We start from the raw sequence: 18,184 nt of genomic DNA on the forward strand, positions 1-18,184 counted from the left end.
CATAAAAAACAATATGAACTAAGGTACAATATCAGTCTATATAAAACAAGAGAAACCTGTTCATCTGTTACAGATCTCTCAGAAAATTAGGAAAAGACAAGTAAAAATCACTTCAATTTAATGTTGCTTTTAGTCAAGTGTTATTGAATTGTTGCTTAACTGTTTGTCTTCACTTTTTTATCAATGATGTTTTATGAGTTCTGTTTTTAGTTTGGTTGTTTGCAGTTGTTGTCTGTTGTATACCAAAAAAAACCACAGTATTGCGTGGCACGAATCTAGTCATAACATCGTGTGTTAATTTACGTTTTTTGATTGAGGTAAGCCTTTCAATTGATATTTATGTCGTGTGTTTTTCTCTGTTGTGATGTTATACTATTGTTTCAGAAAAAGAGAGAAGATTTGGTACCATTAAAACGTTTAAACCCGCTGCAAATGTTTGGACCTGTCCTAGGTCAGCAATCTGATGTACTGTAGTTGCCGTTTGTTTATGAAATTGATACGTGTTTCACGTTTCTCGTTTTTTATATAAACTCGACCGTCGGTTTTCCCCTTTGAATGGTTTTACACTAATAATTTTAGGGCCCTTTATAGCTTGTTGTTTGATGTTAGCCAAGGCTCCGTATTGAAGACCGCACATTGACCTATAATGGTTTACTTTTATAAATTGTTATTCGGATAGAGAGTTATTTCATTGGCACTCATACCATATCTTCCTATTTCTATAAACCCAAAAAATCAAATACGATAGTAAAAACAGTTAACAATAAACCAATATGAAGAAAAAAACAATTATTAAGAAACATGAAAAAATCGTATCGATCTAAAAGCACTTTTGACAAAGATGAAAAAAAATGTGTCACGTTAACAAGTTATGCAGTATAATAAAAGTACTTAATGTTGTTTTCTTTTAAATTTGACGAACGATATTGTTTTACATGTCCGTGATATATTATTAAATTCAATCTCGTTTATGTTGTGACAAGGTGTCATTGTCAACATATAAACGAGATTAAATTTCAGAATAAATCATGTAAAATAATAAAAGATAATATTTCAACCATTTAACCTAATATCACATTTTAAGAATGAAGAGGAAACTTTGTGAATTTTACCGATTATATATTAGAGTTTGGATGACAAGATATCTTTACAAAAATATTTATATAAATAGATAATGTTTGTTCTGAATTTGTAATGAATAATCATTATCGTTTCATCGACAAATATCGTAATAACCATGATATTTTCCACTTAATTCCGGTACGCCTCCTGATATATTTTTTTCTTCCTATATTATTTCATTTGATTTTCTTTACTTACGTTTTGGTACTGAAATGAAGGTAAAATGATTCACAAAACCAGTTTTTTTGTGCTTTACTGAGAATTTTTTAAATACTTTATTCGGTGAAATGAAATATAAAACTTCCTTTAGTCGGTGAAATGAAATATACAACTTCCTGTTCGAATTAGAAATCAAGGTGTTCCTGAGCAAAGGTACGTTTTTACAATCAGTACAATTTAACTGTTTATAATATGTTCTCGTGCTAGCTGCTCATTGACATGGTTCTGATAAATGTTGTTAAATACATAATATGTACAACATATTTCAATGAAAATGTCATCGTATGTTGTTTTATTTCGCAATGACGTAGCTTTTAAATGCTGTAGTTTTAATATTTTAGTGTAGAAATGTCATTTTGCTCATCGTGTACATATGTGATAGGAAATTAGGGGTAAGGTTATAAGGATTGAGCGTTCACAACCATGTTTTACGACGGTATTTTAGAATTTCGTCTGTCTGAAATCAGTAACCTGTAATTCAATTGTAGTCTTGATATTCTGTTTTTCGTGTTTCATTGGATATTTGTTTATTGCTTTGTCATAAATCAAACCTTTGGTTCTTTTTTTATTTGAATTGTTTCACTTATTTGTCATGTCGATACCCTTTGGACTTTACTACCTTTTGAAAGCCGTGAAGTGAACTATAGTCTTATTTGCACTCATACCGCATCTTACTATATCCATATAGTAACTGTTGTTCATATCTGATTCATGTGGACTCAGTTGAATATGTTGGTCATTTTATCATATTCTCTATGTTATATATCGACAATAAATGAAAATTAATAGAATTGAAAGACTATTAAAAGAAGTTCTAATCATCAAATTCCATAGACTGGTAAACAGCAAATAAATTAACAAAAGAAAACCACAAACCAAAGGGCCACAGGGAAGATTAGTAATTGTAACTAACTGTGTTTACCCTCAATAAATAAAGAATTTGTTATAACTATTATTACAAATATTAGTATACAAACAAGGTTTCTAACTGTGTACAGGAGAGCAGGATAAACGTTGGAATAGTTTTTAAACTCTCCGAATCAACTCCCCGTGTTGTTGCGACTAGCAAAAGAAGCAAAAAGTACATGAAAGATCATGCGAAAATATATCAAAAAAGCTCTCTGTCTACAACTTTTGCGCAGAAGGACCAATAATAAAATATCAAACCATACTCTGTAGAGTAAAAACCTCCAATAAACAGCCCAGTAAAGGTGTTTGGTTTTAAACAATGAATAACTGAAATAACATTAAAATTGTCTATGCTAAATGTGTCATATTTCAGGAAAAAAATATATTGACGTCATATTTATCAACTTATTAATACCAGTAAAAACTATCAATCTTTTTCATTTTGTCTTTTTTTCTAGAAAATTTGCATAGTTTCTCTACCTTTTTTGATGATTTTTACGTGGCGCAACTCCTCGCTTATTGAAATGTTTTTTTACGGGAAGAATGTAGAAAATGAAAAATATTTCAGTTCAAATATGTGAAGGTGTATGGTGGGACAACTGTTATATAAATAAATAAAAACGTCATAAATTTAGAAATATTCTGCAAATATGATTTTACTGAAACAGTTGGACATTTTGTTATATGTTTTCATCAAATATATTTCTCATTTGTTTGCCATGAAATACATTCAATGTTTAGTGCCAAAATAAGAAGGTTTTGAACAATCTCTTTATTTATTGACAAATGGGCCCAATCTTTGAGCTCTAGAATTATCATCAGAAGTTCAGTACTCTTTTCGAATACCTGATGGAATCAGTTTTTCTATACAACAGTTACAAAAATCTAGCAATTACAAAAAAAACCCAACAAATAGTGAGATATAAAAATATTTCGAAACAGAAACATCGCCTTTTGTATATTTAAATTTCTTTAACAGATAGTTTGCTACCTTTATAAACCAAAGAATGGGTAGACGTATTTTTATCAAAATGCTTTATGTATAATTAATTATATATAAGCTATTGAGTTTACCATAACACATCATATAGTATGCTTCCAATCATGGAAGCTAATGAAATCAAAATATCACTTGTGTAATTATCATCCTCAAGTTTTATAGTTTGCGCGACATCATGTATGGTGGTTTCATCGAACACAAAAGAAGGACGATTAAGTTTCTTTTTAAATAGTCTCCTATTCCTTTTTTTTTTTTTTTTTTTTTTTTTTTTTTTTAAATATAACGCTTTGTATAGTTTTTGACATTTCATTTCAATTTTGTCAGTTTTAGATATATCATATGAATTTTTAATGTGCAGTTTAATATTTTAAAGAATCAACATTTTTTTAAATAACTCGTCACTATTATTAAATAACATTGGCTAACATTTACAGATCTATCGTTTTACCAATTTTGAGCCATCATAAACCTTCACTATATACGTCATAATATAATTCAGACACCGCCTACATTTATGCATTCATGAGGGGTCAGGGATTTTTTTTGTGTGAGCAGATAGATAGTATATGCTTTAAATAAGAGAAATTACAAATGTTACAAAATCGGGGACAAAAAGGGGACAACTTTAATACAGAATGGACATTTGAATAGTGAATTTGCTAAAAGATGACAAAATAATACTTTTTTAACCGTCTTCATCTATAAGTTTGTACCAACAATTACACGTAGAAAGTAATTGCTAATGTTTTCAATTAAGCATTTTAACATGATCGACCTTACCTAACATTCCAGCCAGGCGGGAGATGAAAAAGGAGGAAACATCTTCAGCTCAATTCGACATACATAAAATTACCATTCAGTAATTCAATGATTGCAATGTTGTTTCTGTCTATGAAGATACACGTAGCGTGTTATTCTTAAGTATGGCAACATGTTTATGTTATTTCGAATAGGCAGAAAAATCATTACAGTCATTTCTTATAATTTAATACTTAAATCCATTTTAAACTGGAATAAATCATGAAAACACATTAGTGACGTCACGGTCACATGACACAATTATGTCTATGAGCTGATAAACTGAGCAATGTCAACCAATAAGAAGACGCGTAACATCCAAAATTTAATTATAAGTTCTATATTGTCAATGAAATAATAATTAATCTTACTAGCGTATACTTCATATTATAAAAAAATAGTTTTCTTATTTAATAATTGAGATTAATGTGCATTACTACATTGTACTACGTATTCTTTAATTGTACTGTCCATGAAGTGATGACATTAGTTGATACATTATATGATTAAGATAGTACTTTTTTTAGTTTATAAAAAAAATGTGGTTTAGTCTTTTCGCTATTTTGTGTTTGCTCCGAATAGATCCGTTGTGTCTGAACCTTCTGGGCTGTTGATGCTGTGCAGTGACATTAATGAACGAGGACGGGGAGGGTTGGGTGTTTCACTCCATCAGATTAAAAAAAAATGTCCGTTATTCAGTTGTTGCCTTCGATTATTTTCTGTCATATTTGTTTTCCACATATTCTTTTACCATTCATCAGAAAGTTGATTTTTTTTGCGACTTTTGTCGCTAACAATATAGTGTTTTCTTTTTTTTTTAATAATTGATTTTCAGCTTGCTTGTATCCTCTTTTGTTGGACTTTATGACAATCATATATCTTATTATTATTTTTGTAATATAAATTTTATTATTTTCATATCATTCTCAAGTCTCATCTACAAGTAAAGATGTAAAAACAATAATTTTGTAATGACTCATAAATATATGGTTAACCATAATTGTTACAAATTTTAAAATACTTTAAGTCAATAATACAGTACAGAATACATTTTCATGGAGCCTATTTCTTAATAATATTATCAATATTTGACCATTTGACTTTTAATTTTTTTGCTTTACTGGCAGAACACAAAGTCATAGAGACCATGTCAGTCCTGTAGTAATATCTAAGCCATTCTATTGCTTCAGCAACAGATGGGACTGTGAATCTTATTCTACATAAGTAAACATATCGCTTCAATATGAAAATACATGTATTAAGAATATCTTTAAATACATGATATTTTACACCCAAGATTATACTTGATATGGTTGGATAAAAACTTATTTTACATCCCTCTTCCAACTTTTGAAAAAAATAAAGCCAGAAAGTTCGAACATATCTACATTAAAAAAAAGAGATGTATATATGTTTCTTTAGTTTCTGTGCAAAAAGTACACAATTCTGTTTCACTATATTTACATTTCATAAGTAAAGTATTTGTTCCTAGAATTATATGGAGTAATCTGTATTTGAATGCCCTTAATGTGGGATCTTCAGTTATCATTAAAGAAAGACTTAAAAAGAAACTCCATTCCTCATTCACGATATCAATTCCCAATTCAATTTTCCATTTCTCTTGTTTACGAGATGGGTTTTCCTTTATTTTATGTAGAAAAATTTTATAAACGTGTTTTGATACGTTATCCACGATTTTAATGGCAGTTACAATTTTGTGACCGACAGTATTTAGTTTGAAAAATACTTGTGAATGAATAACATTTTCCCATTCCTTTGGAAGTGAAAAGACTAGTCCATAGAACTCTAGGAAAGTTGTTTTTATATTATAATTTTTAATAAATTCATCATAATTGTAAAATTCTCCGTTTTCATTAATGAGATCATTTATGAAAAATATATTATTCTTTATCCAACTATTATAAAAAGCTGTTCTTCCATCAATCATAATATTTTCATTTAAAAACAATGGTTGAGACAAGATGTCAATTGGGGCTGTGGTCAGAGGTTCACACAGTGAGGCCCATGAAGAAATTACATTTTGCCAAAAAGGATTAAATTTTTTTTAAATTTTATTGAGTCCTGATTTTTGAAAAATGCCAAATATTAATTTTCGCCACCATTCATTTCAAGATGATCTGCCAATAACACCTTCCATGATGAATAATTTGTGGGGTTTAAAACTTTTTTAATCCAGGATAGCTTAAGTGATTTTATAAAGGATTCAATATGTGGCATCTTTACACCACCATCCTCGAATTTGAGATAAGTATATTTCTTTTAATTTTGTCCCCTTTACCATCCCAAACAAAATTGTATAGCATAGCTTGTATCTGTTTTAATATATCTGGGGATGGATCTGGTAAAACAGTAAAACATTGAATTAGAATTGGAAGGGCAAGAGTTTTTACAACTACAATTTTTCCATATATAGTAATATTTCTAAATGACCAATCACTTAAGAGATTTTTAACTTTTTGAATTTTTTCTAAATAACTATCAACACATATCATCTTTTGACAAAAAATATTGAATGCCTAGGAGTTTGAAATTTCCTGAATGATCCCATATTTTTTTTATTTGTGTTTAGCTCCTCACCACAGCCACTTTTTGCCCCAATCCATATAACTTGGTTTTTTTTCAAAATTAGCCTTCAAACCAGAGCATGAGTAAAATAAGTCTATCTTATTCATAGCACTATTAAGAGATTCTTCACTATCTTCTAGGATAAAAGTCGAATCATCAGCATACTGGCTGAGTAAAAATTCAGATTGTTTAATCTTTATACCATTAATGTTGTTGTCATATTTTAGTGATGCACTAAGCAGTTCCAAACATAAAATAAAAAGATAGGGAGACAATGAATTCCCTTGTCGTACCCCCTCTCTTTTACAAAAAATCAGATAGAAAGCCATTATTTTGAATACAACTTTTTGAATTATAGTATAGGATTGCGAACCATTTCACTATTGTATCACCAAAACCAAGAAATTTCAAAGTTTCGCATATAAAGTTCCACTCCAGAGAATCGAAAGCTTTTTCAAAATCTAACAAGACAAGCAAACCAGGAATATGTCATATGGAAGTCTTGTACACTCACCAATATATCTGCCTTTCATAAAGCCAGTTTGAGTTTCACTAATCAGGAGATCAAGGACTTTTTTAATTCTATTTGCAATACATGTTGATATTATTTTATAATCTACATTAAGTAGTGAGATAGGTCGCCAATTTTTTAGAAGATGTTTGGGTAATCCATCTTTGGGTAGACAGGTGATAACTCCTTGTATTTGTGAAATTGATAATTTACCTCCTAGAAATGCTTCTTTGAAAGAACGCAGCAGGAAAGGATTAATGTCGTGCCAAACAAATTTATAGAATTCAGTGGTAAAACCATTCAAACCAGGAGATTTTCCATTTTTCATATTTTTTAATGCAATATGAATTTCTGAGCTTTTTAATTCCCCCTCTAAATTAATATTTTGTTCATCAGAGAGAATTTTGAAAAATGAGTTTTCCAGAGAAAAGAAATTAGTCCTGTGTATATTATTTATAAGTGTTTTCTTGGATGAATATAGATTTTCATAATACATGTATTGCTTTTGTTCTGCACGAATTTTGCTTGATCAGGGATAGTTTCACCACTATCTAAAGTAAATTTTGTATTACTTTTTCTATATAACTTCTTTTCTCTAGATTACAGACATAGTTTGTACTTCTCTCTCCTTCAATTTGCCATTTTGCTTTTGCTCGCATTATTGCCCCCTTTATTATAGATTCTCTTAATGACACTCGTATATAATCTGTTCATTTTACAGATACAGGGAGTGGTTTACAAATTAAATGGTACGAATGATTTTGCTTAATTGTTTGTCTTTAAACGTAAAATTGTTATTGCATAATGTAATTATCATAGTCCTTCTTTATGCCAACATATCTAGAGAGCAGTCCGTTTTCTGTATTTTGTCCTGCTATTTAAGGCATGTCGCATATGCAGTTTATATCTGTCTTCTATTGGAAAATGTAAGTTGCTATATATATACATGTATCTAGCAGTTGAAGTAAACAGAGTAGTTTTTCATTTTCCTTTTTATGTTATTGATACTAAAAATAAACTTTCTATGAAAATAACCATATTATTATTTGACAACGGTTTCTAATACACAAAAATCAAAAATAGGGAATATGTACTTACTTACATCCCCCATAACTGTTGACTTTTTTTTTTAATTTAATATAACATACGTTTGTAAGAAGTGGCAAATTTAAAAATATAAAAATTGTCGCTAAGGTAAGAAAAAATTAACACTTTCTACGGTAATACACTACATAGAAATAAAAGTAAGGAAGGTTTATATGAACCACAAACGTCAAAATCATTCAATCGCGTAGTGGAATTAACTATTTTTGGATTCTTATAAATTCTATATATAACTTTTGGACTAGTGTAAATCTCGGTCTATTTCTTAAATTTATTCTTACATACTTTTGATTTTTTAACCTTGTATGCTAACATTCCCATGAAAATTTTAAAATTGTTTGTACGCACATTGAACGACAAATTTATGTGACGTATAAAATTTTCTGACGTCAGACACTCAAATCAATAAATGTGTTCGTAGATAGTAGATGTTGTTGTGTTCTGTTAAATTGTTCCTTTTAAAATTGTTAAACGATGATGACTGATGTACCCATATTTTGACTATTTTATTTATTGTGTCTGTTTATTTAACGCATCAATGTAAAAATATCGGAAATTGACGAGACTGTCATTAAAGTGAGAGGGTTAGCGCTTTAGAACCAGGTTTAATCCACCATTTTCTACATTTGAACATGCCTGTACCAAGTCAGGAATATGACAGTTCTTGTCCATTCGTTTTTGATGCGTTTTGTTTGATTTTGCCATGTGATTATGGACTTTCCCAATTGATCTTCCTCTAAGTTCAGTATTTTTGTGATTTTACTTTTTTTATTCAAATATTGAAACGCTTTAGTTTAAAAAAAAACTGATAAATTAATGGCTAAAATAAATTATTGAAAATCAGACAAACAACAATATACACTAAAACTAAAAACGGGGGTCGGGGTGACTTTCAAGTGCTTATGAAGTGATGTTCAACTTGCTCAGGAAAATCAAGCAGATCCTAATCCGCATTTGGCATCCATCATGTTGTTTGTTTGTGTACAAACCAAACTGATAAGTCTAATACGGTAGGTCACATTCGAAAAATGAAAAACGATATTGTGGATGCAACATGTGGAACATACCTGTCTTTATCTGTGTAACGAGCAGTCATCTGGGGAAGGCGTTTCAAATGATTTTTTCCCTTTTACCACTAAGAGCTCTTCGTTCAACAGCTATCTTGCGATGACCAACCCTCCATGGAAAACATTATGATACTAAATGCAGGCTCTTTAATATCCAATAATTACGAGATACATTGTAATATTAATGTAGGGTGTAATTTTTTTTTTTATCTCTTTTTTTTAAACTGTTATATTTAACCTGGGTTGTCCTTGATTTTGGCTGGGAACTTTTTTTTCGCTCTAGAGACTCGATGTGTAGACTTTGATAGTTTAGTCTCGTCAGGACATTATTTCTTTATATTTCGGAAAACTATTGTACTGGTAAGTTCTTCCCAATATGGTTTTGTTCTATTGGTAATGTGCAACTTTGATTAAAATAATAATCATTAACAATTGATTTATTTTCCGACTTAAAGAGTCAATCATTTTTTAATTGATAATTTAAGTTGCCGTATCCTTAAATATATGTAACTGTACACTAGCTAGTTGTTTCATTAGTATTATTGGGTTTAAATGAAAAGGGGTAAAATTTAATAGCGATATTGTAAGCGAATTGTTATTGCATTTGTATTTCGAGAGGAATATTTAAGAGTAACAGTAGTCATTCTTCAGAAATGACGAGTTTCAGACATTTGCTCTCATTCGGTCGGGATCTTCATGGGAATTGATATACTACGATGTCCTTTTTTCTTGTCTGATTTAGTTCATAATATAAGAGTTCTGTGCGAGTGGAACAAAGTAAGTCAGAACCAATCGGTATATTGGTGTTAATCCTGATATTCGTTATGTTTTACGTTATAAATTTTATTGATTAAATTAGTTTATGTAATAACAATAAGTGTATAATTCTTGATAGTAAATAGCACGTCTAAATTTCTAGTCACTATGCGAATTTAGTATTTTAAACAAACCCTTAGCACTTCGGATTAGCACTTCATTTAGTTTAATTATTATGTTTTGTTTAAAAGAAGTATATTGAAATAGATTGCATCTTGAAAGCTGTCTTTTCATACGTATATACCCCGATGCTTGTGTTTTCTGTATGTATAAAATGTAAATCGCAGCTTTTTGCAACTTTTTTTAAGAGAGAAAATAAGGGCAACAGTAGTATACCGCTAATGCAGTTTTCAAATTTTTGCGTTTTTAAGTTTTTACACCTTGTTCGTAGGTTGGAATGACAGAAATATGTTATCTAAAGTACTAGAGCGACTGAAGTCAATAACAAAAAAGTTGCTTATGTCGTGAATAGGTAAAAACTGTCTTGTGGCTTTGGTTAAAGAAACGCCTCCAGTCTAAAATCACAATTCATCATGTTTGACATCTGAGGAAAAGACCTTATCAAAAATAAAACATAACTGTCATGATTTTAATATGATGCAACCCCTGGAATCACTTTCCAACATCTGTTCATTGGCAAAAAGAGGCGGCAGAATAATTCTAATATCTGTCTCTTAAGTCACTTACAGATCCTACACAACATTACTTCACAGTCTATATATAGATTTTGAAAAGATCCCGCTAGAAATATTTCGTCATGTTCTTGCATATCAAAATCATTGCGATAGTGCATAGTTACAATGTACCTACAAATCTTATCAACCCATGTTTATTTTCAGGTGTACACAGACATTTCTTATAATCTCTAATTGATCTTCATTCAATGACTTGAAAAACAATTTGGATCTACCACCATTTGAAATAAACCTTATTGTCCCTTTGACGCCTTTAATAGCTGATTACGTAGTATGGGATTTGCTCATTGTAAAGGTCGTGCGTGTAAATATCTGTGTCATTTGGTCTCTTGTGAAGAGTTCTTCCATTGGCAATCATACCACTTATTCTTTCAATTTACACCAATGTCCGATGTAAGGAGAGGGTTGGAAAATCGTCTTTTTTCTGAATGCTTTTTTTGGGGGGAAGTAATATTGAGTGGTTTTGTGTTTAAAAGTGCAGAAAAACAACAAACGGTAAAAAACATTTGTGTCTATTGTTGGTGTGTAAGTTATTGATACATGTTTTTTTATAAATCTTATGCTTAACTGATCATTTTCAAAATAGTGTTTCCGATGATAACATCAGACAAATCAAATTTCATTCCTATTTGATAATGTATCTATAATCAAACTGTTTCTGATGTCAGTACGTTTTTTTGGTAGTTAAGTTCAATAAAAGGTGTTCTTCGTGGCTTATACTTTGAAAATGGTCCTGCTGTATGTTGTTGAATGCATTGTTACATTATCTAAATGGAAATCTCATTGTAGTTTATGTTTATTACGTTATGGCTTTTACATATGCATATTGTGGTTTTTTTTAGTATTTTAGTTTGTAACTATTTAATTGTACGTCATTTTGATCATACTGTACATATACAATAGGGAATATGGGGTATTGAAATGATTGGGCTACACTATACCTTTCAATGTCCGAATAAGTCATCTTTAACTGTTTGAATCCCTTTAATGCGGAATCAATTGGATAACTGTCACCAAAGCAATCTTCTGATTGTATATACTTCTATGAGACAGAAACAAATCAGTACAAAAACGACATGCAACAGAGAGATCAGCGGTCTTCAACAATAAAATAGAAAAGGGAATAAATTTGAGAGATAATAGAAAAAAAATCCATATAAATGTAAACAGCAAATAGACAGACAAGGGTTCTGTCTTTGTACACGAACGCAGGAGAGCACGATCAAATAGTTTTTATATATCTCTTATTTTACCTCGATAAGCAACAAATAAAAGGTACATGAATAGAATAATGCATGAGAAAATAGTGCAAAACAGCACTCACTTTAAAGTAATAGTATAATAAATAAGAAAACCAACAAGCACCAATAATACAATATTAAACCTTACTCTGTGATATTATTAAATGTAAGATATTTGACACAAAAATGTATTTCTGCATCATATTTTTAATCTTCTTAGTAAGAAAAAGAAATCGATTTCAGGTATTTTTTATTCTACAATAATTAATAACATAGTATTGTATATATTAACGATTACATATATAACTATGTCACACATTTTCATTATTTATATTCTAGCACTGTTTGGATTGTTAGCCGATATAACAGCTTAACATGTTATCAGTGTTGCTTATCCACACAACTGTTGTTTTGACAGTTACTGCACAACGTAAGTCATAAAAACACGATTGTTAACATTGTCAAGTGTCAATATAACGTTAAACATATAGAAATTTCAGTATGTTTGCAATTTTAATTTTTTTAAGAAGACAAAACAAATAATAGTATTCTGAAAGTATGAAAAACTTCATGAAACAGACACTTTAATTCTTATTGATAGTATTTGATATTATTCCTTTTCTGACAGGACACATACGATGATTCATGTATTTCATATTCATTTTAATAATGGGATTATTTTTTTATGGTGATGTCGTATCAAATATACGTGATCTTTTAGTAGGTAAGTTTATGCAATTAAGTTAAAGTATATTTATTTTTTATCCCAATTTTCGTACTTTTATTTATTACCTGCTATGTTCAATTTCGATATGAACCATTTATGAGGTATGCTTCGATGAATAAGCAGACAAACAACACAAAATAACTAAATGAAGGTCAACATATTAACACATGTTTTTAAAAACGCAGATTGAAAAAAAATATATATCTTGTTTTTAAATGCTCTTTTGTTGTAACAGACGTTTCATTATTAAGGCTATACAGGTTTTTTGTTGACTGTTGTTGTTCTGTTTCTCGGTTGTCGTGTTTGTTGTGATTAACCCAGGGGTAACCTTAAATTTGTATCCATAATTTTTATTCGAATTCTTAACGGTCATGTAAAATTTGGTTCAAACTGATTTTATCACAATTTAGTGCTTAAGTCTCACAATCAAAATTTTCATTTTGAAACTGGACGTACAGAAGAATTAACGATTGGAATAAATGAAGAAAGAGGGTAAACGCACGAAACTTAAAACTGTAAACCCCTTCTATAGTAAACAGGTCCTAAATGTTGGTAGATTCCATTATATTACCATTACGAAGTCGTTATTAACTTCATGTTCATTATTTAGAATATTTGAAAATTTAGAGCTATTATTTAACATCGTCCCATTGAACAAATGAAATGCAAACTGATGTTGAAACAAAATGTTAGAAATAATGACTTCAAAAAGAACAAGACGATAAGTAGTGTTTCAAAGACTTCTTAGTCAAAGGCAAATGAGTAAAAAAGACAGAATCAAATGTTGTATTGGAAAAAACATAAAATGATGACAGGACTTGACAAATATTACATTACGACCAACACTTGACTCCACCGAATACCGTCTTATGCCAAACAATATAAAGGAAAGTATACCAGCAAAACCAAACTGGTTCCACTGGACACAACATCCATAAAAAGCATTAAGTTGTTTGATTATATCACGTACATTTAAATTTTAAATGTAGTTGTTAGTAAAGCCATTGAACATCCAGTTGAGTCGTGCCGATTGATCAACACCATTATCCGAGTAAAATTTATCAACACGGAAAAGAATAGTTTTACAGTGTTTATCAATGATACAATGTCTATTATGGAGATATTGACCAAATGTCTTTTCCCGAAATGATGTACCTGACTACAAAATTATATGCTTACCTATTGCAATGTTTACAAGAAAATGAAATATGGTGATTTTTTTTATAATATTTACTTTTTTTACAGAGAACCTGACACCATTTGGCATGGCTTCCCAGAGTTCTGCATTCGATTTAAATGATCGAAGTAAAGGCAAACCGGAAAACGCTGTTAATCCACCAATATCAGATCAGTATAGCTTAGATCATTGTTCGAATACAAAATTGTCCCCCATTAATATTAACGAAGCATGGTGGATGTTCACGTTTCCTTCTAACGCAACATACATAACAGACATAACAATATACTACAGGGAAAACTGTAAGTATTATCAAGCGAAAAATACTACTTTTGTCACAATTATATAAACATATGACTGTCGCCATTTATCGTTGCCTTTTATTTAATTTGTTATCATTATACCAGCCAACAATGATACATCTTAAATAAATACGGACTTATAACTATTTCAAACATAGTGAAACATTTACCCGAATCTCTCTGGAGAACAATTTTAGATTAACCGCTACATGTAGCTAGTAAGAGCATATCTGCTGATAGATTTAACACAGTGTCAACCAGAGACTGCTCTAACCAATAACTGTTTCGTACAAAAGAATCCTAAAATATGTTCTGTCTAATAAACAACTAAAAGTCTATCTAAGAACCGAGTCTTACAGCGTTGTATAATAACAAATTGAAATTCTATCAAAGAACCGATTCTTACAGTGTTTTGTCTTATACTGAACCGTTTTGAGTAGCACCATTTTTATGATTGTGGGTTTCTTATATCTTTCATTTCCAGAAAAATATCTAGGAACATCATTGTTACTTTTTTTTGTGAGGAACTTTCCGTTAAATTTTCCTTGCAGTTCGGTATTTTTGTATGTAAATTTAGTTTTTTTCTTTTTTAATACAGTCCTATGAGTCTTTCATATTTCTAGCTTTAACCTTTCAACGTATAGAACAATTTTCTGAATTAAACCAAGCCATATATCCAACGTACAATTATTTGATTGGAACATTTTCTCTACTAATAAAAAACAGTAGGATGTATAGGTTTCATTCACGACAAAAGAAGTTGTTAGTACTAAGGGAAGAGCAGAGGATCAGTAACTGAATTATAAACTACTAGTATTTAATTATACGAAATTATTAATTTAGTTTATTATAGTTAATATTTGCTTTTTTACTATCATGGTGTTTAAATATGTATGTTGTACTATAATGTGTTAACTAATGTTATAGAAAACAAAGAAGATGTTGTATAAATAAAACGAAACAAGTTTCAACCTGTTACCAATTGATATAAATGTGAAAAACTAATAGTCATCGTACGGCCTTCAACAATGAACAAAACCCAACTTATCGCAATGCCAACGAAAAGACGCCCCAGCCAGATAAACAGTAAAACAATTAAACTCAAACGAAACATCTATCATCCTGTTTAAGGGGGCTCCCGGGTCTAAATCTCAGACCTCAAACTCAGTTTTCATAAGAGATGACAACTATGAATAAAAATGTTAAACTGAAAGGGAAAATTTTTCTTATGAAAGTTTATATCTCTATACAAGACTGCTTGTCATATTTAGAAGAAAAACTGCTTGAAGAGCTACAAAGCTTGTAAAAAAATTGGAATAATTGATGTAAAGTTATGTTAAACACCTACAATGAAATGCTTTAAATTGCATTTTTTAATATCTGTTAGATATTTGTTCATGTAAAAATGCCAAATTCTGAAAATCGATGCCAATAATGACTCTATCATGACATATATAAGCTAGCGTTATATGGCACTTAGTTTTTATAGAAAGCTGACTATTTTATTGAAAAGGTAATTAAGCTTTTTAAAACTGAGTACTGACTATAAAGTGGCACCTTGCTAAAGTTCTTCAGTAGAAAATGAACTCGAGGCATATATCATACAAATTTTCCTTCGATATTTCATTAACTAAAATTTTTATTGTTTAACTTACATTATGCCATGCGTATTTCTTACGATGAACATAACTAGTTCATTCATTCACCTCTTAGTTTCATATTTTCCTCAGAATGAACTTCAAATAAATTAATAAGATTATGTCTGTCCGATTGCAGACAATTGCAAGCGTTATTTTTTTTTTCTTTCTGATATAGTTTTCAATCGAATTGCCTTGATAACATGATTTCAACAACCGTTTCAATTTGTTTGCGGGGCACTATCAATTATGACTGTATTCGGTAATTTCTGCTAAAAAAAAACCGAAGTTTACCGAATCATCTCATCATACATCAATCTCATCATACATCAAACATCATCATCACCATCACCGATCATCACCTTCATAAAAAAAAAACGTATAATGTTGTGAGCACTTCATATAATGTTGTGACCACTTCATATAATGTTGTGACCACTGCATATAATGTTTGGACCACTGCGTATAATGTTGTGAGAACTTCATATAATGTTGTGAACACTTCATATAATGTTGTGAGCACTGCATATAATGTTGTGAGCACTGCATATAATGCTGATCATTAACATAAGGTAGTCATGGCATTCCATAACTAATGAAGGTTTTGCTTTTCTAGACTGTCTAAGAACTTCTTATACTTAATTTGTGATGTGAACAAAAAACAGGGTGTACTATGATTGCCAATGTGACAACTCTTCACAATAGACCAAATGATTAGAAGTAAGCACAATGTTAGGAAATTTATGATGTCAAAAACTTCTTTGATAGTTATAACAGGGTTTTACTTAGTTTTAAGTGATAAGAAGTTGCATAAGAAAGACAAATTTGGGTTTTCAAGGAAACATGTGCTGTCTATCAAAAACACGCTTTAGATATTTAAAATGCATTTGATTAATGACTGTTAATCTCTCTGCTAAAAGTTTAAATTGTTTGTTTGCATATGTGAATTTAGTTTATAGAAGTCATATTATCAAGAATAGAATCAAGCTGAAAATATGCACTTATTCGTCCTTCGCATTTGATCTTGAATTGACGGAAATATCACCGTACGAATTTTTTCGACCGGGGTAAACAGATAGTACAGATATTTGGCTTTCAAATGATATATAATTCAGCCGTGTGTTCGGTGGGTGCATTTAATATTTAATTTTATGGTTAAAGTCACTCGCCTATAAACAAAACAATCCAGAAAATTTACCTTCAATTTCGTAATTCAATTGCAAATTGCTAAGCCTACCGAATTGAAATCAGGACTTTTTTTCTGATTTCTTGATCTGCGATTGATAAGTTTTCATGCACCAACAATCATTAAGTACAGGACGATATAAACTTGGAACAACATCAGCTACATACACTATACAATAGTATTCATTTATTACAGATGCTAATCGGATGAGCGGGTTTAAATTATATGTGACAAATACATCAACTATTCCACCTGTCGGTTATCTCTGTTATGCAGATATATATACTCTGAAACCCCCTTTTCCAGACATCACAAAGACAATTCCTTGTACTCAACTTGGAAAATATGTTATTTATTACGATGCTTATGGATCTGATGAAGGTGCTAATATCTACGATCCTATTGTTGAGTTATGTTACATTGCCATTAATGGTGAGTTATATGTTTTTTGTTCACATTGTTAGTTGTGTCTTCAAATATTTCACCATATTTATTTTAATTTACTAGATTCCTTTTCAAAATTTGATGCATAAAAAGGAGATATGGTATTATTGCTCAGGAGACAAATATATATAAATAAGAGGACATATACTTGAGTTAAATCAATGAACATGTCCTATATCTTTCATCTAAATGGAAAACCTAAATATTATCTTAGAGAAAGCTGTTATAATCAAGAATGATCATATATTAATCAAGTTAGAAAAGAAAACGAAAGGTTAGACGTATGTTATTAAATTATATGACTGTATACTTCATTTGTTATTAGTATTCAAGTGTTCTTAGTTTCAAATCCAGAATGTTTAATCTAGTCCTTACCAATTATAGATGTGATGTAAATACATAACGTTTTTTTTAATCCATGATGAAATGACAACTTAAACTTAAAAGTATGTTATTAAAAACACCGGTTTGACACTGTTACAAAAGATATTCCTGGGATGAACTTTGTATTGGTCTAATGAGTTCAGCGTTTTTCAATTGATCTGTATAGTTTGTTCTTGTGTTGTTGTGTAACACCACTTTCCCAAGTAAAAGGAGGGATGAGAGCTCAAAATCATATTTACCCCCCCCCTCCTCAGTCTAT

At 30.2% G+C, this 18,184-nt stretch overlaps 1 protein-coding gene across 2 annotated transcripts in view; it reads left to right on the forward strand.

The window, feature by feature from the left end:
- The first annotated feature begins 1,452 nt into the window (after positions 1-1,452).
- LOC139514698 (uncharacterized) overlaps positions 1,453-18,184 on the forward strand; it is a 103,655-nt gene continuing 86,923 nt past the window's right edge. Inside the window, exons 1-2 of one of the 2 annotated variants that reach the window (XM_071304235.1) lie at positions 1,453-1,494; positions 12,408-12,498. In XM_071304235.1, the coding sequence (XP_071160336.1) occupies positions 12,444-12,498 (55 nt within the window). In that variant the 5' untranslated portion in view covers positions 1,453-1,494; positions 12,408-12,443. Of the gene's footprint in view, positions 1,495-12,405; positions 12,499-14,040; positions 14,275-18,184 lie in introns of those variants that run through there. The other variant, XM_071304225.1, reaches the window with a different exon arrangement.

Source organism: Mytilus edulis, chromosome 1 (assembly GCF_963676685.1).
Source record: "Mytilus edulis chromosome 1, xbMytEdul2.2, whole genome shotgun sequence".
Taxonomy (NCBI): domain Eukaryota; kingdom Metazoa; phylum Mollusca; class Bivalvia; order Mytilida; family Mytilidae; genus Mytilus; species Mytilus edulis.